The 21,852-nt window shown below is 39.4% G+C and overlaps 1 protein-coding gene across 1 annotated transcript in view; it reads right to left on the bottom strand.

The window, feature by feature from the left end:
• ADAM10 (ADAM metallopeptidase domain 10) overlaps positions 1 to 21,852 on the bottom strand; it is a 186,661-nt gene that overhangs the window by 139,476 nt on the left and 25,333 nt on the right. The window contains exon 2 of the mRNA XM_080675408.1: positions 13,531 to 13,681. Within this exon, the coding sequence (XP_080531534.1) occupies positions 13,531 to 13,681 (151 nt within the window). The remainder of the gene's footprint in view (positions 1 to 13,530; positions 13,682 to 21,852) is intronic.

Here is a 21,852-nt window from a genome sequence, read left to right as displayed (position 1 = left end):
ACTAGGTCACAAGACTAAATTAGGAATAGAATCGCAGTACTGGGTTATTGCTGCATATTATTCTTTCTACCATGCCACAAATGCTGAGTGTTGTAGTAGCTTTAATGTAATATTATCAGTCTCTACCAACAAATTACCTATTTCAAAATATACACAAATGCAAGTAAGATTCAGAAACAAAAATTTGTTGGGAGTAAGGGGAGAGATCATCCAAAGGACTTGTATGAATGGACACAGACACCAGGGGGATGAGAGCATAAGTGGGAGGGGTCGAGGAGGGGGTAATGGGGAAATAAGGACATATATGTAATACCTTAATCAATAAAGAAAAAAAAAGAAACAAAAATTTAACCTTATCTGACTTTCACTGAAAATTATACTTTGCAACACCACCATAAGAAATTCTATTTGAACCCTGGCTGGTGTTTCCCAGTGGTTAGAGCATCAGCCCACTCACCAAAGGGTCTCAGGTTTGATTTCTGGTCAAAGGCATGTACCTGGGTTGCAGGTTTGATCTCTGGCCCCAGTCGAGGTGGGTGTGGGAATCAACCATCGATGTGTCTCTCTCACACTGATATCTCTCTCACTCTTTCTTTTTCTCCCTCCCTTTCTTCCTCCCTCCGTCCATCCTTTCCACTATCTCTAAAAATCAATGGAAAAAAATATCCTCAGGTGAGGATTAACAAAAAAAAAAGGAAAGAAATTCTCTTTGGTTATTAATGCCTGATCCACTTTTAGGATTAAGGCTAAACTCTGTTCCATTTCACTATGTTTCATTCAGCAGATTTCATTCTTTTTATTATTATAATATACTGTACTATCATTAAACTTTAGATTTTCTATATAAAGAACTCTATCTGCACTGGAAATGTTTTTTTACCTATAGATTTAACCATTATATTGATTCTAAGGATCAATGGTATTCATCTCTTATCTTGATTATAGTAGTTCTATTATAATTCCTTTTTTCCCTCAGTGGAACTGTAGTAAAGTTATAAAGAATGGAGTGATTATAGGAGGACACAATCAGTTAACAAATGACAGCAATTTAAAAAAATACACCAGATTCCAATTTTCCAGCCTCAGTGATATAAAGATGCAGTTGTACCTGGTGGTGAAAATAGCTGCTTTTCTTTCTTAGGCTTTAGAAAAACACTCTACATCTCAAGAAAACAAATAATAGAGGTACCAGACCATCTTTGGTGCAGAAGAAAATAAATTATGCTAGGATGAGATTCTTTAAGTTCTGGAAGGTCATGTACTTTTCTACATCTTTATGTAAAAAGGCACCTTTCACAGTGGTCGGCAAACTGCGGCTCGCGAGCCACATGCAGCTCGGGAGCCACGGTTTGCCGCTCTGTTGACTAATGAGTTTGCGGACCACTGACCTAGACTCTCGATTCCAATAATTACAGGCTGTTGTTGTTCCTTGTGATTAAGCCCCTAACAGAACAGTAAGAATATAGAGTAAAAAGTTGACTTTCCTTATATGATTGTTATTTTGGCTAAAGGTGGTATGGCTGTGATTCTCAGAAGAAAACAGAGCAATAGCTTAAGGGTGCATACCTCAAACTGAAGTCATATTAAGACCACGGCCCTCAACTGATGGAAGTACCTTGGTAACGAAGGGAAGAAACCTGAGAGCAAAAACCATGCTTCAAAGTATGTGAGTGTAATCCAGCAGTCCCAGATACCAAGACTGTCTTCATGAACAGAAGTCTATCATGTCTAAATGGAACAGGTCAATGGCAGGTCTAAGATAGTGATTGCTAGAAAAAAACTGAACTTAACAGGGTATTCCTGACATCTCTAGATGTCCATTTCCTTCACCTCCTCTTAATAAAGATGCTTGAGAGAAACTCACATTCAAATTATTTTAAGACAAGTTGCCAATATTAGTATCAAATATCGCTGAGTCAAATACCTAGTTTATTTCCAATTAGTTCACTTTTTGAAACAGAAGTCTTTTCAAATAATCATAAAGAAGCCAATGTTAAAGGGGAGAGAGTATAACAGGTTGGCAGAAGGGGAAAGGGCAGAATCAGCCCAAGTGTACCCCAATGAGCAGCACCTGAAATATCCTCCACAGAAATTCTAGTGCTCAACAGTTTGAAAAACTGTTAGTTTTTATTAGTTCCAGGTTTAACTAATGGACCTGAGGTAGACAAGTTACCTCAAATAAGCAAAAATACATAAACAAAAATCCTCAAGAGTACACAAGGAAAATAAAAGTAAAACTTAAGCTAAAATGAGTAACTTTATCCTGTGTAAGAAGACAAGCAGATCATTAGTGTGAGGCTTTCTCCTATACAGAAGAGCCAACGAGGAAAATCTGCCATAATAATGTGATAACAGAACTTGATTACATGTATTATCGATGATTACAGATAAAGTACATTTATTAGGGAGAGAAAAAAAAAAAAGCTTTCTATAAATATTTTCTGACCTTAAGTAACTGTGTAACTACACAATTAGCAAGCAAAACTACTGTTTATAAAACATTGAAACAATGACAGGATTTAACAGTAGAGTGAGACTTTATTCAGATATTTAATGTAAATCAATTAGAAGGGAAGAAAAAAGGAAGATGGTCTCATAGTAATGAACACTACGATGAAAAACAAAGCAGGATAAAATAACAGAGTGGAAGGAGGAAGAAGGATGCTATCTTATAGAAGGTGGTTGGAAAGATTTCTCTGAATAAATGACATCTGAACAGAGACCTGAATTCAGTGAAGGAGCAAGAACCATGTGACTACGGAGTAGAGATGGGGAAGGGTTTCAGGCAAAGAGGAACTAGAGGTGCAAAGGAATGTATTGTGTGCTGAAGAAAAATCCCTGGGCCAATAGTGGTAGAAGGAGGGAAAGGAGAGGAAATAAGATAGAAGAATAGAATCTGGCACACAGAAGGGACTCCAAAACCTTGTTGAATTAATGAAGATGTGTGTGGGCAGCTAGCAGGTTATTCTTTATGTGGCAAACTCTCTAAAACATCTCTGTGATTATATCCCTTCAAGCTACAATATTCCCTATTCCCCTTTGGGGGTTGTTAGAAATGGTAAGGGAACTTGCCCTCTTGCCTTTCTCATCATTTCCAATCTCTCCTTTTTAAAGATAAAACCTATCATCTCTTCCCTAAACTCCCCAATTATTCATTCCCATCCATATTTTCCTGCCCTTATTACTTTTCCACAACCAGGAGGCCTGAGGATCACTCCTCCAAGCTATGCTCCCAAGCTCTACTCATCCAACTATAGTTAAATCAAGTAGCTCTGGTCTCCTTTCCTGTGGATAAGTGGGTACTATATTCACTTCTCATCTTCAGTCTCCCTCCCACTTAAAATTTCTGAAGAAGCAGAGGCACTGTTGCTCTGCTATAGCAAAGTGTTTGATAGCTTTTTATCTGTCTTGAGCCCAACCTCAAGAAGAAAAAGAACACAATGATGGAAACTTCTACTCTAGATCTAATACTGGTAAACTATAAATATTTATGGTTGATGATGAAGTGATAAGAACTTAGGGAGAAGAAACCACTGTCATCCTATCACTTTAAAGTTTAATAAAACAAGAAAAGAAAAAACAGCATATAATAGCAATGGTTTTAGTAAAGCAGAATCTTAAATGTTCACAGAAAACATAGTTAAGTAAAATCTCCTATTTGGGGACTTTAAACACATACAAGTGAAGTTGAATGACTAAGTCTCAAAAACCTCATTCAATATTAAGTTGTATAAAGTGACCTTTAAAGTCTCAAGATAAACTATGTGAGCCCGGCCAGCATGGCAGTGATTGAGCATCCACCTATGAATCAGGAGATCACGGTTCAAATCCCAGCCAGGGCACATGCCTGGGTTGTGGGCTCAATCCCCAGTAGGGGGCATACAGGAGGCAGCCGAGCAATGATTCTCATCACTGATGTTTCTATCTCTCTCTCTGAAATCAATAAAAATATATTTAAACAAAAAAAAATTTTTAATAAAAATAGAAAACATAAACTATGTGAAAGGCTCACTCAGTTTGACAGGTAAGAGTAAACTATTTGTCAAAATGAAAAATAAAGAGATTTTGGAACTAAAAATAGTTATGGATGTAAGCTGTAATTGAAAAAGAAAATTTTAAAAAATAAAAAAGGTCAGTTTAAAAAAAAAATACACATTTTGGGAGTCAAGTATATGGCCAGAACAGCTTTACTATGAGCAAATGTGTTTGTACTTCATACATTTAGGGGAAAATTAGCCAAGCTATACTCAAAAGATAACTGGGTGCTTATAGTCAATCACCACAGAAGAGGTAGAGATGGATTCCTAATCCAATACCTGTCTTTCAAAGATAGTGGGCCAATATGCTCTTGTAACCAAAATATATTAGCAGTTATCATGAATCATTCAAAATTCAAACCAAAAATGTTATTTCTTTACCTTTATACATAACTATCATGTGTTCAAATCTGGACTACTCTGTATAATTAGATCCAGCAAAATCAAACAGAACTAAAGAAATTCAAAGGATGAATAACATGGACAAAGAATATTGCTAATATTCAGCATGATAAGAGCAAGCAGCAACAACTAACCCCTCACTTCCTTGAAACATTTGTCCTGTGCCTTCCAGTATACCATGCTCCCAGCCTTTCTTATACTATTCTTACCTTTCTTAAGTCTTTGCATCCTCTCCTCCACCTATCCCTGAAAATGTTGGCATTTATCAGGGCTTTCTCTCTCCTAGGTCCTCCTCATATGCTTCACATAACATATTCAAAACTGAACTTATGATTTCACCTCAAACTTATAGCTATTCCAGTATTTCCTATGTCAGTAAATGGTCCCAGTAGCTCCTCAGTTGCTCAATCCAGTGGTCAGTCAGTCATTTGACTCCTTCTCTTTATACCTCACTACATGTCAATTAAGTCTAATAAATTCTACCTTCAAAATATTTTTTCAAATCTACTCACTCTCCTTCATTAGCTCTTATGCCACCTTAATCCAGGCTACCATTCCCATGAGGACCAGTGCAACAGCCTCCAACCTAATCTCAATGCATTTAGTCTTCATTTGCAGCCAGACTGAATTTTTAAAGTCTATAAAATTACTTACTATTAAAAACTCCCCATGGCTAGGTAAAACTTGTCACCATAAACTCTCAAAGATCTGGCTCCTGCTTACATGCACAGCCTCATTTGAAACCTTTCTCCCTCACATTTTAAGCACAAGGCAATTCCATCAGCATGCCACTTCTCATTCATCTCAGTATCTTTGCACATACTGTTTCCTGTCTAGAACACATCTCCTTCCCTTCTTTGCCTAACCACCTCCTTTAGTCATCCTTCCAGGATCAATTTAAATGCCATCTCCTAAGTGTGGCCTTCCCAGACCTCCAGACAAGTTGGCAGCCCTCTGTGTTCCCACAGCAATCTTCTGAACATTCCTTTCTTAACAGTTATCACATTCTCATTCCTAATTCAATACCTGTCTTTCTCATGAATTCATAAACTCCATTAACAGCAAGAGCCTGTCCTATTCAGCTATTCCGTTCCTAGTGACTACTAAAATGACTGGAATACAGTAGATGCTTAAGTAAATACATAAAACAATAAGAGGGTTAAAACAAATTAAAACATGAAATTGGACTTAATAAATTATGGCATTTAAAACTATAGAAACATCTCTTATAGCTCAAATAAACTTAAACAAAAGGAAATACACAACACATTTGCTCATTCCATCCAAAGATCCAAATTCCATTTAACTAAATTTGTGGTTTAGGTTTCTTAAAAAAAGTGACTGCTACTACATAACACAACTATTTGTCCCACACCATCATATCTTTGCCCTCTAAGTTTGATATGTTAGATTTTGTGTTTATATTTGATTTGTTGTTTCAGTATCATTCTCCCAGTACAGACTGTTTAAATATAATTTAAGATATCAGAACCAAGCACAAATTAACAACTTAATTTTATCCCTCTGTACAAATATCAAAAATATCTGGTAACCCAAAGAAGAAGAAAAAAGCTCTAGTAAGTTGTATAAGAGGTTATGATACAATCAAGCAAGGAATCAATGTTCAGAAACTATTTCAAGAAAAAATTGTAGCCCTGGCTGGGTAACTCAGTTGGTTAGAATGTTGTCCCATACACCAAAAAGGTGGCAGGTTTGCCCGACCAGCATGGCTCAGTGGTTGAGCATCAACCTATGAACCAGGAGGGCACGGTTCAATTCCTGGTCAGGGCATGTGCCCAGCTTGCGGGTTCAATCCCCAGTGGAGGGCATGCAGGAGGCAGCCGATCAATGATTTTCTCTCATCATTGTTATTTCTATCTCTTCTCCCTTCCTCTCTGAAATCAATAAAAATAAATTTAAAGGGGGAAAAAAAGGTGGTGGGTTTGATTCCCAGTCAAGGCACACACCTAGGTTTGTAGGTTCGATCCCCGGTGGGGAACATATGGGAAACAACCAATCCATGTTTCTCTGGAAGCAACCAATCAATGTTTCTCTCTCCCTCTCTCTCTCTCTCTCCCTTCCTTTCTCCAAAATCAATAGACATATCCATTGGTGAGTAAAAAAAGAAAAAGAAAAAACTGTAGATGTGAATTTTTAACATATTTTTCAGTTTAAAAATTACATGCTATTATATAAGGAGATTTCACTGATGCTTAACAGAAAATCCAAACAAGAATATTATAAAACTGATAAACTAAAAATATTCATTCAAAACAATTATATAAAGAATTTTCAGGTATAATGAAACAGGATAAATATTTAAATAACCTTTAGTCATGTAAAATCCTTACTACACTTTTTTTAAGAAATAATGCAGCAACTAACCTGGAGCTTAATCACTTGGAAAACAAGAAAGAAGTAACAACAACAAAAAAGACAAGCTATGAATCCTAATTACAACTGAGCTAAAGTGCTTATCTCACAAAAAACCCAAATGCATTTGCCACATTTTAGTATGCAATATAACTTACAATTAAAGAAAATGATAGATGGGCTTTTCTACTAGACATATACCTAATTTCTGACATTTACTTTCTAAGTCACCAATCTAGAAACTCTGACATTAAATATTCTATCAGACGCAGCCTGCTTTAGACCAACATTTAGAGTAAACGATATACTCAAAGAGTTAAAAAGTCAGAAAAACATTTTTATACTCTTCCCTTCCCTTTTAAAAATAGGAAGAAGGAAGCTCCATTTAAGTTTTTCTTACAACTCATTGAATATCTTCCACATAAAGCCTAGTTAATGATTAAAAACCTGTAAAATAAAAATGTTTTTGTTGAAATCATATCTAAGAAGCTAAACTCAGAGCAATAATCAGCTCTTAATTTAGCTTCTTAAATACAAAATTAACATGAATACAACTCAGCTCTTGTTTTTTCTTATGATTCAGTAAGTAATTCAATTAGCCAGTGTCCTTTCAGAATTTTTAAAAACATATTTACAGGCTTTTAATTTCTGTGTAAGAGGAATCAAAGAAGAATAAAAAATATCATGCCTGGCCAGTGTGGCTCAGTTGGTTAAGCATCCCCCCATGTACCAAGGAGTCCACGGTTAGATTTCCAGTCAGGGCACATGCCAGGGGTTTCGAGCATAATCCCCAGTAGAGGACATGCAGGAGGCAGGCAGCCAATTGATGTTTCTCTCTCATGGATGTTTCTATCTCTCTTTCCCTCTGCTTTTCTCTCTCTAAAATCAATAAAAACATATTTTTTAATTTTTTGAAGAATAAAAAAAATCACAACCTAGAAAATCCACAGCTGAGACAAAGAGCAGTGTGAAATATACTTAAATTAATAATATATGCTAACAGGCACTGTACCGGACATAAACTAGTACTAAATAAATAGCATTTCCTTTAGGAAATTTTGTTCAAATTTTGTTGGGAAAGATTTAAGTACCAAGTCAATATTTTTCAAAATTTTGTCTTGCCACATTCTTAACAATAGTATTTTTATAGAATTCAAATGTATTCTATTGCTCTTCTTTATGAGCTGGCATCCATTTGTGCTCCCTAAACTACCTCTGCTTCTCAAAGCGTGCTGGTCTATCTACAGAGTTAAAAGTATCCTAGGTTGCTGCTACCCCATTCATTATATGACAAAAATAGCCCTGGCCACTGTAACTTGGTTAGAGCATCATCCCATTCATGGAAGAGTTGCAGGTTCAATTCCTAGTTGGGACATATACCCAGGTATCAAGTTTGATCTCCAGTAGGGGCAAGTGTGGGAGGCAACTGATCAGTGTTTCTCTCTAACATTGATGTTATTCTTTCTCTCTCCCTCTCTCTCTTCATCTCTCTGTAAAAACAATAGAAACATGCCCTTGGGTGAAGATTAAAAAATAATATAGCCCGGCCAATGTTGCTCAGTGGTTGAGCATCAACCCATACTCCAAGAGGTTAGATTCCTCTCTCTCTAAAATCAATAAAAACATATTTTTTAAAAAATTTAATAGTGGGAAAACCAAGATGGCGACATAGGTAAAAACCTAAACTGCTGCCTCGCACAACCATTTCAAAACTACAACTAAAAGACACAACAGACATTATCCAGAACCACAGGAAAGCTGGCTGAGTGGAAATTCTACAACTAGAAGGAAAGATAAAGCTCACGGAGAATCAGAGGAGCGACAAAGGGCTGAGGTACGGAGACACGCGCGCAGAGAGGACGGATGGCTGAGTGCCTGGCTGACTTTCTCTGGCGGGAGGGGGAAGGAAACCCCCGACTGCACTGAACCCCAGTTCTGTCTGCACTGAACCCCAGTTCCAGGCGAAACCCCGTGGACCCAGGCTCATACAGGGCGAGTCTGGACTGTCAGGTAGAAAGGCACACGGAGACTTGGAGACTCCGGGGAGCCGCGGCGGGAAGGGGTCTAGAGGCGTGCGCTCAAATGCGCACAAAGACTGACTGCGGAGGTTGCCGCAGGCATTCCCTAGCGGAAGGGAGCCAGAAGCTCCTGACTGCACTGAACCCCAGTTCTGACTGCACTGAACCCCAGTTCCAACTGCACTGAACCCCCGTTCCGGGCGAGCCCCTGGGGACCCACGCTCTTACGGGGGGGGGAATCTCTGCTGTCAGGCGGAAACTCAGGGGAGCCGCAGAAGGCAGAGGTCTGGAGGCGCACGCGCAAGGCCAGGGCTGACAAGAAGCCAAGACTGTCTGCTCTGCCCTGAGACTCTGCCCCATACAAGCTGAGCACAGAGGCTTTTGCAATCTGGCAAGTCTGACCCTATACGGCTGTCTCCAGCACCAAACTTCTCCCAGCATAGACACAGCTGATCCTCACAGCCAACTGGCCTGGAGGTCAATTCCTCCCAGTGATACCAACAACAATCAAGACTTAACTACAACAAGGCTGTACACACAGTCCACAAAGGGGTGCACCAAGAGTATCCACCGCAGGTTAACTGGGGAGGCCGACGCACTGGGCCATATAGGAAACCTAGCACACAAAGCTACCCTACCAACTCAGGGAAGCAACGAAAATGCGGAGACAAAGAAACAGATCACAAATGAAAGAAATGGAGGAAAACAAACAACTGGATATAGAGTTCAAAACCACGGTTATTAGGCTTTTCAAGAATATCCTAGAAAAGGCCGATAAATTTAGCGAGACCCTCGAGGATATGAAAAAGGACCAACTAGAAATTAAACATACACTGAAATAAAAAAATATTATACAGAGACCCAACAGCAGACTAGAGGAACGCAAGAATCAAGTCAAAGATTTGAAATACAAAGAAGCAAAAAACACTCAACCGGAAAAGCAAAAAGGAAAAAGAATCCAAAAAGTTGAAGGTAGTGTAAGAAGCATCTGGGACAACTTCAAGCGTACCAACATCAGAATTATGGGGGTGCCAGAAGAAGAGAGAGAGCAAGATACTGAAAACCTATTTGAAGAAATAATGACTGAAAACTTCCCCCACCTGGTGAAAGAAATAGACTTACAAGTCCAGGAAGCGCAGAGAACCCCAAACAAAAGGAATCCAAAGAGGACCACACCAAGGCACATCATAATTAAAATGCCAAGAGCAAAAGACAAAGAGAGAATCTTAAAAGCAGCAAGAGAAAAACAGTTAATTACCTACAAGGGAGCACCCATACGATTGTCAGCTGATTTCTCAACAGAAACTATGCAAGCCAGACCCGAGTGGCAAGAAATATTCAAAGTGATGAATAGCAAGAACCTACAACCAAGATTACTCTACCCAGAGAAGCTATCATTCTGAATGGAAGGTCAGATAAAGAGCTTCACAGATAAGAAAAAGCTAAAGGAGTTCATCACCACCAAACCAGTATTATATGAAATGCTGAAAGGTATTCTTTAAGAAGAGGAAGAAGAAGCCCTGACTGGTTTGGCTCAGTGGATAGAGCGTCGGCCTTTGGACTGGGGGGTCCCAGGTTTGATTCCAGTCAAGGGCATGTACCTTGGTTGCAGGCACATCCCCAGTGGGGGGTGTGCAGGAGGCAGCTGATCGATGTTTCTAACTCTCTATCCTCTCCCTTCCTCTCTGTAAAAAATCAATAAAATATATATTTAAAAAAAAAAAAAGAAGAGGAAGAAGAAAAAAGTAAAAATAAAAATTATGAACAACAAATACATATCTATCAACAAGTGAACCTAAAAATCAAGTGAATTAAAATTCTGAGGAACAGAATAAACTGGTGAATATAATAGAATCAGGGGCATAGAAAGGGAGTGACTGATAATTCTCAGGGGAAACGGATATGGGGGGTGCAGGAAGAGACTGGACAAAAATCGTACACCTATGGATGAGGACAGTGTGGGGGAGGTAAGGGCAGAGGGTGGGGTGGGAACCGGGTGGAGGGGTCTATGGGGGGAAAAAGGAGAAACAATTGTAATAATCTGAACAATAAAGATTTATTAAATTTAAAAAAATTTAATAGTAATAATAATAATATAAATAAATAAAGCCCAAGACACTTCCAGACTAACCTAACTCCAGTCAGGAACCATCAAAGGAAATTTTTATGCCTTTTACAGGTTATCGGACACATTCTTGATAATAAATACTAGGATAAAAACACGTCGTAGCTTTGCTGAGAAATTAAAAACCAGTTTTCTCAGAGGTTAGAGCATCAACCCATGCACCAAAGGATTATGGTTTTGATTCCCAGTCAAGGGCATGTACCTGAGTTGCCGGTTCATCCCCCGGCACTAGATGGGACATGTGCGGGAGGAAAACCACTGGTGTCTCTCTGTAACATTCCTCTCTCTCTCTTTTCTCTCTTTCTCTTTCTCTCTCTCATACACAAATACACACACACACAACACACACCCTCCCACACATACACAGGCAAAAATACAAAAGGAGGTAGGGAATTGGTTTCTCCAAATACTCAATATGAATTATGTGATAGATCTAATAAAAATCTAGTCATGTAGCAGGAATTCAGTATGCAAATCAAAAGCAGCTAGAATCTCAACTTTTCCTTTTGGCATTCCCACTGTATTTGGAATATAGTATTAAATTTATTTTGAGGTGGTGGCTAAAAACTTAGGGAGGCTTAATGCTTGCATATTATTTCATGGTACTAAAAAAGAATGAGTAATTTTAAAATATCTGAAGTTAAGGGTCATAAAAACTTAAATGAAATGCTGCCACTAAAATTTTTACCTAGAAAATAAACAGACCCTGAAATGAATCTTTTTTCCCTCCTTCAAATCAAAGTAGGAGATTTTATAACTTAAATACTTTTCCCTACAATGATCATTACATTGCAATATGGAAAATAAGTTATTTTCAGTAATACATTTATTTCCATGTACAAAATACTTTGTTTCATAGTATTTCTTATTATCTGCCTTTTCATCCATTAAAATACTTCTTAAGCATCTTACTATAAGTGTAAACAATGAATGACACATTAAATATTAGCCAGGTTCATTGCCTGTGAGGAATAAAAACACAGTCATAGCAAAATAAACAAGAAATACATGCATGGCCCTGACCGGTTTGGCTCAGTGGATAGAGCGTCGGCCTGCGGACTGAAGGGTCCCGGGTTCGATTCCGGTCAAGGGCATGTACCTTGGTTGCGGGCACATCCCCAGTGGGGGGTGTGCAGGAGGCAGCTGATCGATGTTTCTCTCTCATCGATGTTTCTAGCTCTCTATCCCTCTCCCTTCCTCTCTGTAAAATATCAATAAAATATATTTTAAAAAATAATAATAATAAAATAAATAAATAAATAAAAGTTCCAAGGAAGGTGTAGGTAAAGCTTCAAAGAAGGAGAACTTGAATGCACATTAAAAGATGGTGAAAATTATTTAAGATAAATGACACAGAATAAATTGTACCTGGTTTAAAAAGCAATCAGAAGATCGTTCTGGATGAAACAGACAATGTTGGGAAGTGGAGTAAGTTTAGAATATTAGACTAGATTTAATTTACAGAGAATACTGAAAGCCAAGTTAAGAAATCTGGCTAATAATTGTAAATAGAAGACTTCAGAGCAATAAGCTGGCATGAAAAAGGAAGCACTTAAGGAAGAGTCATCTCATAGCATGTAGTTTAAATGATAAATGGAGTGGAAGTGGAGAAACCTATTAAGAGGTAAGTAATAAATCAAGATTACACCAATATAATAAAAGTACAAAAAGAGTAAATTTACTAATTACAGCAGGCAAGTAAGAGAGTCTGACAAGAATACTCAAAAATTTTGTATCTAAATACCCCTAACAGACAGAAAGAAAAAAAATTGAGGTTTAAGTCAGCCAGGTCTGGGCCAAATCTGTGCTGTGTAATTTTAAAGAAGTTAACTTCTTTGAGCCTTAGTTTCCTCGGATATAAAAAGATATTTACCATGTTTGCGTGCTGAGAGGATTAAATAAGAAAATGCATATAAGGTATCTATGCACCTGGTACACAACAAACACTAATAACTGATTTTTACCTCTCCCCCTTGGCTCCCTGTTCTTTATCCCTTAACAATTCTGTCTGAGAATTGAGCAATATGTAAGCAATCTATCTACAAGTGGTCATTTTAGAGCTGATGAAATTTGAGTTTGTGAGATATTAAATGACTTATTCAATGGCATACAACCAGGTACCTTCACTATTAGTACCAGAGACAGATACACTGACCATAAAACACATAAAAAGTAGTGGAAAACTATGAACATAAAATCTTTTCTTTTTTTAAATGGCATCAAGAATTTATTCCATCTCCTAGTAAAAAAAACATTTTGTATATGAAAAAGAAATCATCCTGGCATAATTCTACCATAAAATCTTCTTTAAAGACATATCCTCTAATAACACAATAGAGGATCTAATTCATAAATATAATAGTATTTAAATAACTGTTTCCTTAACAATATAAAAAGGGCAATACATTTTATAAGAAAACATTTTTTTAATGTATATACCAAATTCCAGTGTAGGCCAAATTTCTAAATAAGGACCTTTCCATTAGAAAAGGTGAATTAAGGATATAAATTTCTTCTTTTAACTTAGATTGAATATAGGTGAAATTCAAACACAGTCAGCAGTTAATTTACTCACCTTCCATGGGCATGGAAATCTAGACGTAAAAACTGGTCCTCGTGTGAAACTGCTCTTTTGGCACGCTGGTGTTTTTGGTGTAATGAATCCACATCATAAGATAATCCTTCATAATGTCTAATATATTTAGTTAAAGGATTTCCGTACTGACCTATGAAAAATAAACACTTTGAATTAGAATCCTCTTGAAGGCTCATTCTAGTTCTATTATGATTCCATGATCATTCAAATATCTACAAATATGTATGAAATAATTTTCTCACTAATCCTAATACTTTACTTTCACATATTTTTTTTAAACTTGTTGTAATGGGAATTTCAACCATACACAAAAATTTGGATGTTAGCCATAGGTCTGTCTTAGATGTATGTACATTTTTTAAAAACTCATTGTAATGGAAATTCAACCATACACAAGTTTGGATGTTAGTTATAAGTTTGTCTTAGATGTCTTTTATCAGATTGAGAATGGTCTCTTCTCTTCATATTTTGCTGATAAAAACTATCAGGGACAAATGTTGACTTTTGTCACCTGTTCTTTCAGCATCAATAAAGATGATTATATTTGTGTGTTTTTTTCTTTTTAGTTTATTAATATAGCAAATTGACTAATTTTCTAATGCTAAACCAATCTTGCATTACTGAAATAAATCCCACATAGTCATGGGGATTCAATTTGCTATAATTCTGTTTAGAATTTTTATCTATGTTCATGAGAGACAGTGGTTATAGTTTTCTTGTACTTACTGTCTTTGTCAAGTTTTGATATCAGAGTAAAAAAATGAGTTGGGGCCCCTGCTGGGTGGCACAGTTGGTTGGAGCATTGTCCCACACACGAAAAAGGTTGTGGGTTTGTAAGTAATTTGCCACTCTCACAGTACAGATAAAGTATTTCGCCACTTCTGATAACTTAGAACAATAACTACTGCTGTGCCATTTAAGCACGTGTGATAAAAGCTCAATTATTTGCATGAATGGAACAAAACTGGGAGAGTTATTAAACAAAGTCATCTTTTCTCTGTCCCACACACAAAGAAATTTATAAAGCAACATAATGTTTACTTTTACTGGCAAAGGACCTGAGTAATGATTTCTGAATCTTTATAACGGAAATAAAACATAATTCACAGGGTTTAATTGGGAAAGTTTAAAATGTTACCCAGGGACATAGAGTTATCAAGTATACTTCATTATTATCTTCTATAAAAGATCTATGTTCCTGTGCTAACTATGCCTAAATATCAGTGTTTATAATTCCAGTAAGGTTAAAAAAAAAAAAACACTGAAGGTAAGATCATGTATTAAAACTGTATTACATAACTTTTCTCACCCAATACTTAGTAAACTGAAGGGGGAATCATGAAAACAAAGAAACAAAACAACTATAAAAAGCAATCTAGTCTTTCACTTAAGAAATATCCTCAAGAATTAAAACTACAGAAGAAAAGGATATAACCAGTGTTTATGGAGCTGAAACAGGCTCATAAATTCCAATTCTATTCCCAACTCTGTTCAGTGGCATTATGTTGACAGACTGAAAACAGCAATGGGAGGAGTATTTACAGCACTAAAATCAAAAAAGGTTACAAATCAGAAAATGTTTTTCTTCTTTTCAAGAGAGCCAGTATACTAATACAATACTGGCTAAAACCTGATGGTATAATCTCTCAAACAAGCAGCCAAGGAAGTATACAGTCTACTATAATGAGAAAGTAAAAAAGCTTAGCACACAGGACTGCTGATGCTGCCCCTAACCCTCAGAAGTCATACAATTCACTTTTTAAAAAGTCCCAAAGGGAACAGAGTTCTGGAATTCTTGAAAATTTTGTATATAATCATGGTCCCATGACTGTAGAAAAGGGTAAAATACAAAATAAACAATCCCTCAAACTATGACTTGAAGGGAAAAAAATACGCTGGTCTCAGAGACAAGGAAAAAAGGAGTTGCCCACATTATATCACAGCAAAAAGAACAGGACAGAGAAGAGCCACACAACCATGAACATAATATTGTCCAAACATACTAGAACAAAAACAATGAAAGAAACAATAAAAGCAAAACAAAAGAGAACCCAATTGAGAAACAAAAAACATTTGGAAACAATCCTGGACAAACTGGAATCAGTCTTAGATGATATTAAGGAATTCCTACCATCCAAAGAAGAAAGACCTGTAATATATAAAGCTTTGGGTATAGCCCTCAGGAAAAAAGCAGTGTATTTATAGGGGTAAAATTAGCCACAGATTAAGTAAAGGGTGCTCTGGAGCTAACCTGACAAAGCTTAAAGGCAATCATCCAAAGAATTTAATTGATTCCAAGTAGCTTAACTGTACACCAAAACAGTCTAACAATGTTTAAAGAAAACAAAAATCAAACACACGCAAAAAAGTAAAATTCAGAATGCTCTACATCTTATCAAAAACTACCATGAATATAAAAAAAATCAAAAAATATATATTTTTCAACCATAACTGAGAAAAAAATCAGATACTAGAAACAGAAATTATAGATAATGGAATTAGCATACTTAAAACAGCTATTCTAAATATGTTCCATTTGTTAAAGAACATATAGGAAAAGAAACATGTTGGGGGGGGGGGAAGATAAAACTATAAATCTAGATATCCAAGAAACTCAACAGATCCTAAGAAGAATAAATATAAAAGAAAACCACACAGAGGCAAATCATAAATTAATGGCTGAAGATAAGCTGTGGATGGGTTAGAAAAAGACACATTACATATGGAGGGACAAAAGTACAAATGACAGCATAACTCTATGTAAGACGGAAGACAATAAAACAACATCCTATCTAATAAAAGAGTAATATGCAAGTTGACCGTCACTCCAAGACATAAGATGGCCACCCCCCTGTGGTCAAAGATGGCTGCCCCCATGTGGACACACGATGGCCTGCAGGGGAGGGCAGCTGTGGGCAGTTAGGGGTGATCAGGCCAGCAGAGGAGGACAGTTGGGGGGAGACCAGGCCAGGAAGGGAGGTCAGTTGGGGGGTGGGGGGGCCCAGGCCTGCAGGGGAGGGCAGTTGCGGGGGACCAGGTCAGCAGGGGAGGGCAGATGGAGGACTCCAGGACTGCAGGGGAGGGCAGTTGGGGGGAGCCAGGCCTGCAGTGGAGGACAGTTGGGGGGACTGAGGCCTGCAGGGGAGGGCAGTTGGAGAGGGACCAGGCCTGCAGTGGAGGACAATTGGGGGGGACCCAGGCCTGGAGGGGAGGGCAGTTGGAGGGGGACCAGGCCTGCAGGTTAGGGCAGTTGGGGGGCACCAGGCCTGCAGGGGAGGGCAGTTGGGGGAGGGACCAGGCCCGCAGGGGAGGACAATTGGGAGGGACCAGGACAGCAGGAGAGGGCAGCTGGGGGGGGGGGGGGGCGACCAAGCCTGCAGGGGAGTATAGTTGAGGGGGACCCAGGACTTCAGGGAGGGCAGTTGGGGAAGACCAGGCATGCAGGGAAGGGCAGTTGTGGGCAATCAGGCCAACAGGGAGGGCAGTTAGGCTGAGCCACTGGGTCCTACAGGACACCTACTATACAAGGCCACTCTACCAATTCCAGGAAACATAACAGCTCTACCTAATATATAGAAACAAACATAGGGAAACAGCCAAAATGCAGAGGCAAGGAAACATGTCATAAATGAAAGAAGAGAAGAAAGCTCCAGAAAAAGAACTAAATGAAATGGAAACAAGGAAACTACTAGATACAGAGTTCAAAACAATGGTTATAAAGTTGCTCAAGGAACTTAATGAGAGTTTCAAGGGACTTAGTGAGAATTTCAAGGGTCTTAGTGAGAACATCAAAGACATGAAAAGGACCACTCAGAAATTAAGGATACACTAACTGAAATGAAGAATAATTTACAGGGAATCAACAATAGAGTAGAGGACGCCAAGATTCAAATCAACAATTCAAACAGCAAACAAACAAAAGAAATCATTACAGAAAACTTCCCCTACCTGGTGAAAGAAATAAACTTACAAGTGCAGGAAGCACAGAAAGTCCCAAACAAGATGAACCCAAAGAGGCCCACACCAAGACATATCATAATTAAAATGTCAAAAGTTAAAGACAAAGAGAGGATCTTAAAAGCAGCAAGAGAAAAGCAGTTAGTCAGTCACCTACAAAGGAGCACCCAATGTGGCTGTCAGCTGATTTCTCAACAGAAACTACGCAAGCCAGAGGGAATGGCAAGAAATATTCAAAGTGATGAAAAGCAAAAACCTGCAACCAAGATTACTCTACACAGCAAAGCTATCATTTAGAATTGAAGGTCAGATAAAAAAGCTTCCCAGATGCCGAAACCGGTTTGGCTCAGTGGATAGAGCGTCGGCCTGCGGACTGAAGGGTCCTGGGTTCGATTCCGGTCAAGGGCATGTACCTTGGTTGCGGGCACATCCCCAGTGGGGGGTGTGCAGGAGGCAGCTGATCGATGTTTCTCTCTCATTGTTTCTGACTCTCTATCCCTCTCCCTTCATCTCTGTAAAAAAATAAGATATATTAAAAAAAAAAAAAAAAAAAAAAAAAAAGCTTCCCAGACAAGAAAAAACTAAAGGAGTTCATCATCACCAAACTAGTATTACAGGAAATGTTGAAGGGAGAAGAAGGAGGAGAAAGAGAGGAAAGGGAAGGGGGAGAGGGAGGTGGAGAAGAGGGAGGAGAGAAGAATAGGAGGACAAGAGGGAAGAGAACGAGGAGAAGGAGAGGGGGAGAATAAAAAAAGATTAAGAATATGAACAATAGCCCTAACTGGTTTGGCTCAGTGGATAGAGCGTCAGCCTGCGGACTGAAAGGTCCCGGGTTCGATTCCGGTCAAGGGCATGTACCTTGGTTGCGGGCACATCCCCAGTAGGAGGTGTGCAGGAGGCAGCTGATCGATGTTTCTCTCTCATCGATGTTTCTAGCTCTCTATCTCTCTACCTTCCTCTCTGTGAAATATCAATAAAATATATTAAAAAAAAAGAATATGAACAATAAAATGGCAATAAATATATATCTATTAACAATTGAACCTAAAAATCAAAATAAATGAATAAGTAATCTAATGAACAAAATAAACTGATGAATAAAATAGAAACATAGGCATGGAAACATGAATCAGATTGACAAATCTCAGAGGGACAGGGGAGGGGCATCATAGGCATTACCTATGGACACAAACAATAGGGTGATGAAGGCCTGGGGTGGGGCAGGAGCTTGGTGGAGGACAACAATGAAGGGAAAAAGGGGAGGACATCTGTAATATGCATAACAGTAAGATTTAAATAATAAAAAATATAAAATAAAATGCTTCTATTGAGAAATCAACTGATAGCCTTATTGGAGCTCCTTGTGGGTAACTCTGAGACAACTTCAATAGTACGAATGGCCTTTCTCCTGTTATTTTTAAGTTTCTCTCTTTGTCTTCAAACTCTGCCATTTCTTTGAATTCATCTTGTTTGGGACTCTGCGCTTCCTGGTCTTGTGCATCTTTTTCCTTCACCAAATTAGGGGAGCTTTCAGTCATTGTCTCTTCAAATAGATTTTCAATACCTTGCTTTCTTTCTTCTCCTTCTGGTAACCCTATGATGCGAATGTTATGTTTGATGTTATCCCAGAAGTCCCTTATACTATCCTCATTTTTTTCATTCTTTTTCTTTCTGCTACTCTGATTGGGTGCTTCCTGCTACCTTGTCTTCCAAACCACTGATTTCAGATATTGTATTCTTCATTTCTGACTAGTTCTTTTTGTTTCAATATCCTTTCTTATGCTTACTATATGTTAGCGTTCTCACTAAGTTCATCCATTCTTCCCCTAGGGTTCTAGAGCATCCTTAGAACCATTGTTTTGAAGTCTGAATCTGGTAGATTGCTCACTTCCATTGTAATTAGTTGTTTTTCTGGAGATTCCCTCTGTTCTTTCATCTGGCGTGTTTTTTTTTGTCTCCGCATTTAGGCTGTATTTGTTTCTATGTATTAGATAGATCTATTATGTCTCCCAGCCTTGTTAGGGTGGGATTATATAATAGGATCTGTGGGGCTCAGTGGTGCTGTCACCCTATCACTAACAGTGTCCTTGTGTGGGGTAGGTGAGCTACCCTGTTGTTGAAATTGATGGCTCTTGGCCCATCCATGGGTGGTACTGACCCTCAGGTTGGCTGACTGGAAAGACTGATCCTGACCACAGTGTATGAATTGCTCTGCAGGGGCTGACCCCACAAAGTGAATTCCCCCCTGCAGGTTCTGATGCCTGCTGTGACCTCCCATAAGTTGTGCCACTTGTGGTGCTAATTGGTCCATGATCTGATGTGGTCTGAAGCCAGCCACTGTGTTGGTTCTAGAGCCCCTTGGGAGAGACTCCTGCACAGGTCCACATCAAACACTCCATGTGACCGGCCCTGAACTTCTTGTTAGGAGGTACTAAGTGATTCACATTGGTGGCTGCCTCTGCTGGGCCTGGGTCCCTGTGGAAGGGGCCAAGTTGCAGACCAAAGCCAACTTCCACCAGTACCATGCCTGGGACAGGTCTACAAAATGCCCAAGACATCCCAAAATCTGCCTTTGCCTGTCAGCTGCCTATTAGCCTCAGCCACTGAAAGAGCCTCCCACAGTATGTGAGCTGCATGAAGCAAGTTCTCAGTGAGTCACCAGGTAGGAGTGAGTGGTGTTCACGAGGTTGATGCAGATTCAAACTTGGCACCAGTACTGCATCTAAGGCCACTCAAAGTCTCAGTGTACACCAATGGCAACCGCCATCTTCCTGGAGTCTGCACACCTTGATGATGGGGCAGTGCCTCAGGGAGTTGGCAGGGTGGGGCTAGTGCATCTCCCCAGGCTAATGCCATTGGGTTGGGGGGGGGGGGTACCAAAACAGAAACAATAGCATCAGTGGGGGGGGGGGGGCATTCAGGGAAAATGGCCCTCATCCTAAAGTTACGTAACTCAGTCTCTGAAACCTTTGAGTTTGCCCAGATTTCCTCAAGAATTTTTCAAGAATGACTGCAACATGGGCCCAGGCTGGCTGCAGCCAACAGATTCCTCCACAGGGTGCAAGCTTGGCTAGGATGGGGCCTCAAAGTCGGAAATATACGGCTATTGAATCTCCCCAGGTTGATGCCATATGGAAGGCAGTGCTGGACGTCCACCAGGAAAGATAGCATCTGTGAGCAGTGTGGGAGAAGGACTCGGCACAAGTCCATTCACCTCCAGCACTTTCACTGAAAGCATACAACCCAATCTCTCCCTGTATTGCTCCCATCCCGTGAGCCACCATCACTCTTCCTGAGCCCAGGTGAGTGCCTGCAAGAGAGATTTTTGTGGGCTGGCCCTCTAATAGGGCATCTGGGTTTCCAGCAGTCTCCTGTTTCACCTGTCACATGGAATCCCCAATGATTTTCACAGCCAGATGTTATATCGACTCCTCTTCCTAACACTGTTGTTCCAGGCTCGGAAACCAGTATGGGACTAAGACCCATGCTCCTCAGGGGGGAACCTCTGCAGCTGAAATAAACCTCCAGATTCTCAATCCCCACATGTAGGTGCAGTGCCAGCCCTTTTCGTGTCTCTGCCCTTCCTACCAGTCTCAATGTGGCTTCTTCTGTATATCCTTAGTTGTAACACTTCAGTTCAGCAAGTCTTCAGATGGTTGTCCAGGTTCATTGTTCTATAATTTTGCTGTAATTTTGATATGATCCTGGGAGGAGGTGAATGTAACTTCCACCTCTCCATTGGATCCTCTCCTTTCTCCATAAATTTTAAAAGGTAGAAATCATGGAGTATGTTTTCTGACTATAATGCCACTAAATCAGTTAGAGGTATTTGAAAATATCCTCAAACATTAGTAACTTAATACACTTCTAAACAAACCATGGATTAAAGAAATCAAAAGGAATATCAGAGTCCCAGCTGGTGTAGTTCACTTGGTTGGAGTATTGTCCTGTATGCCAAAAGGTGGTGGGTTCAATTCCCAGTCAGGGCATATACCCAGGTTGCGAGTTCAATCCCCAGCAGGAGATAACTGATCCATGTTTCTCTTTCATATCAACTAGAGGCCTGGTGCACGAAATTCGTGCATGGGGTGTGTGTGTGTGTCCCTCAGCCCAGCCTGCACCCTCTCCAATCTGGGACCCCTCGAGGGATGTCCGACTGCCTACCTGACTGATTGCCCCTAACCGCTTCTGCCTGCCAGCCTGATCACCCCCTAATCACTCCCCTGCCAGCCTGATTGACGCCTAACTACTCCCCTGCCAGCCTGATTGACGCCTAACTACTCCCCTGCCAGCCCCATTGCCCCTAACTGCCCTCCCCTGCAGGCCTGGTTGCCCCCAACTGCC

The sequence above is a fragment of the Plecotus auritus genome (genome assembly GCF_963455305.1).
Source record: "Plecotus auritus genome assembly, chromosome: 1".
Taxonomy (NCBI): domain Eukaryota; kingdom Metazoa; phylum Chordata; class Mammalia; order Chiroptera; family Vespertilionidae; genus Plecotus; species Plecotus auritus.
This window is presented reverse-complemented; position numbering and strand designations above follow the sequence as displayed.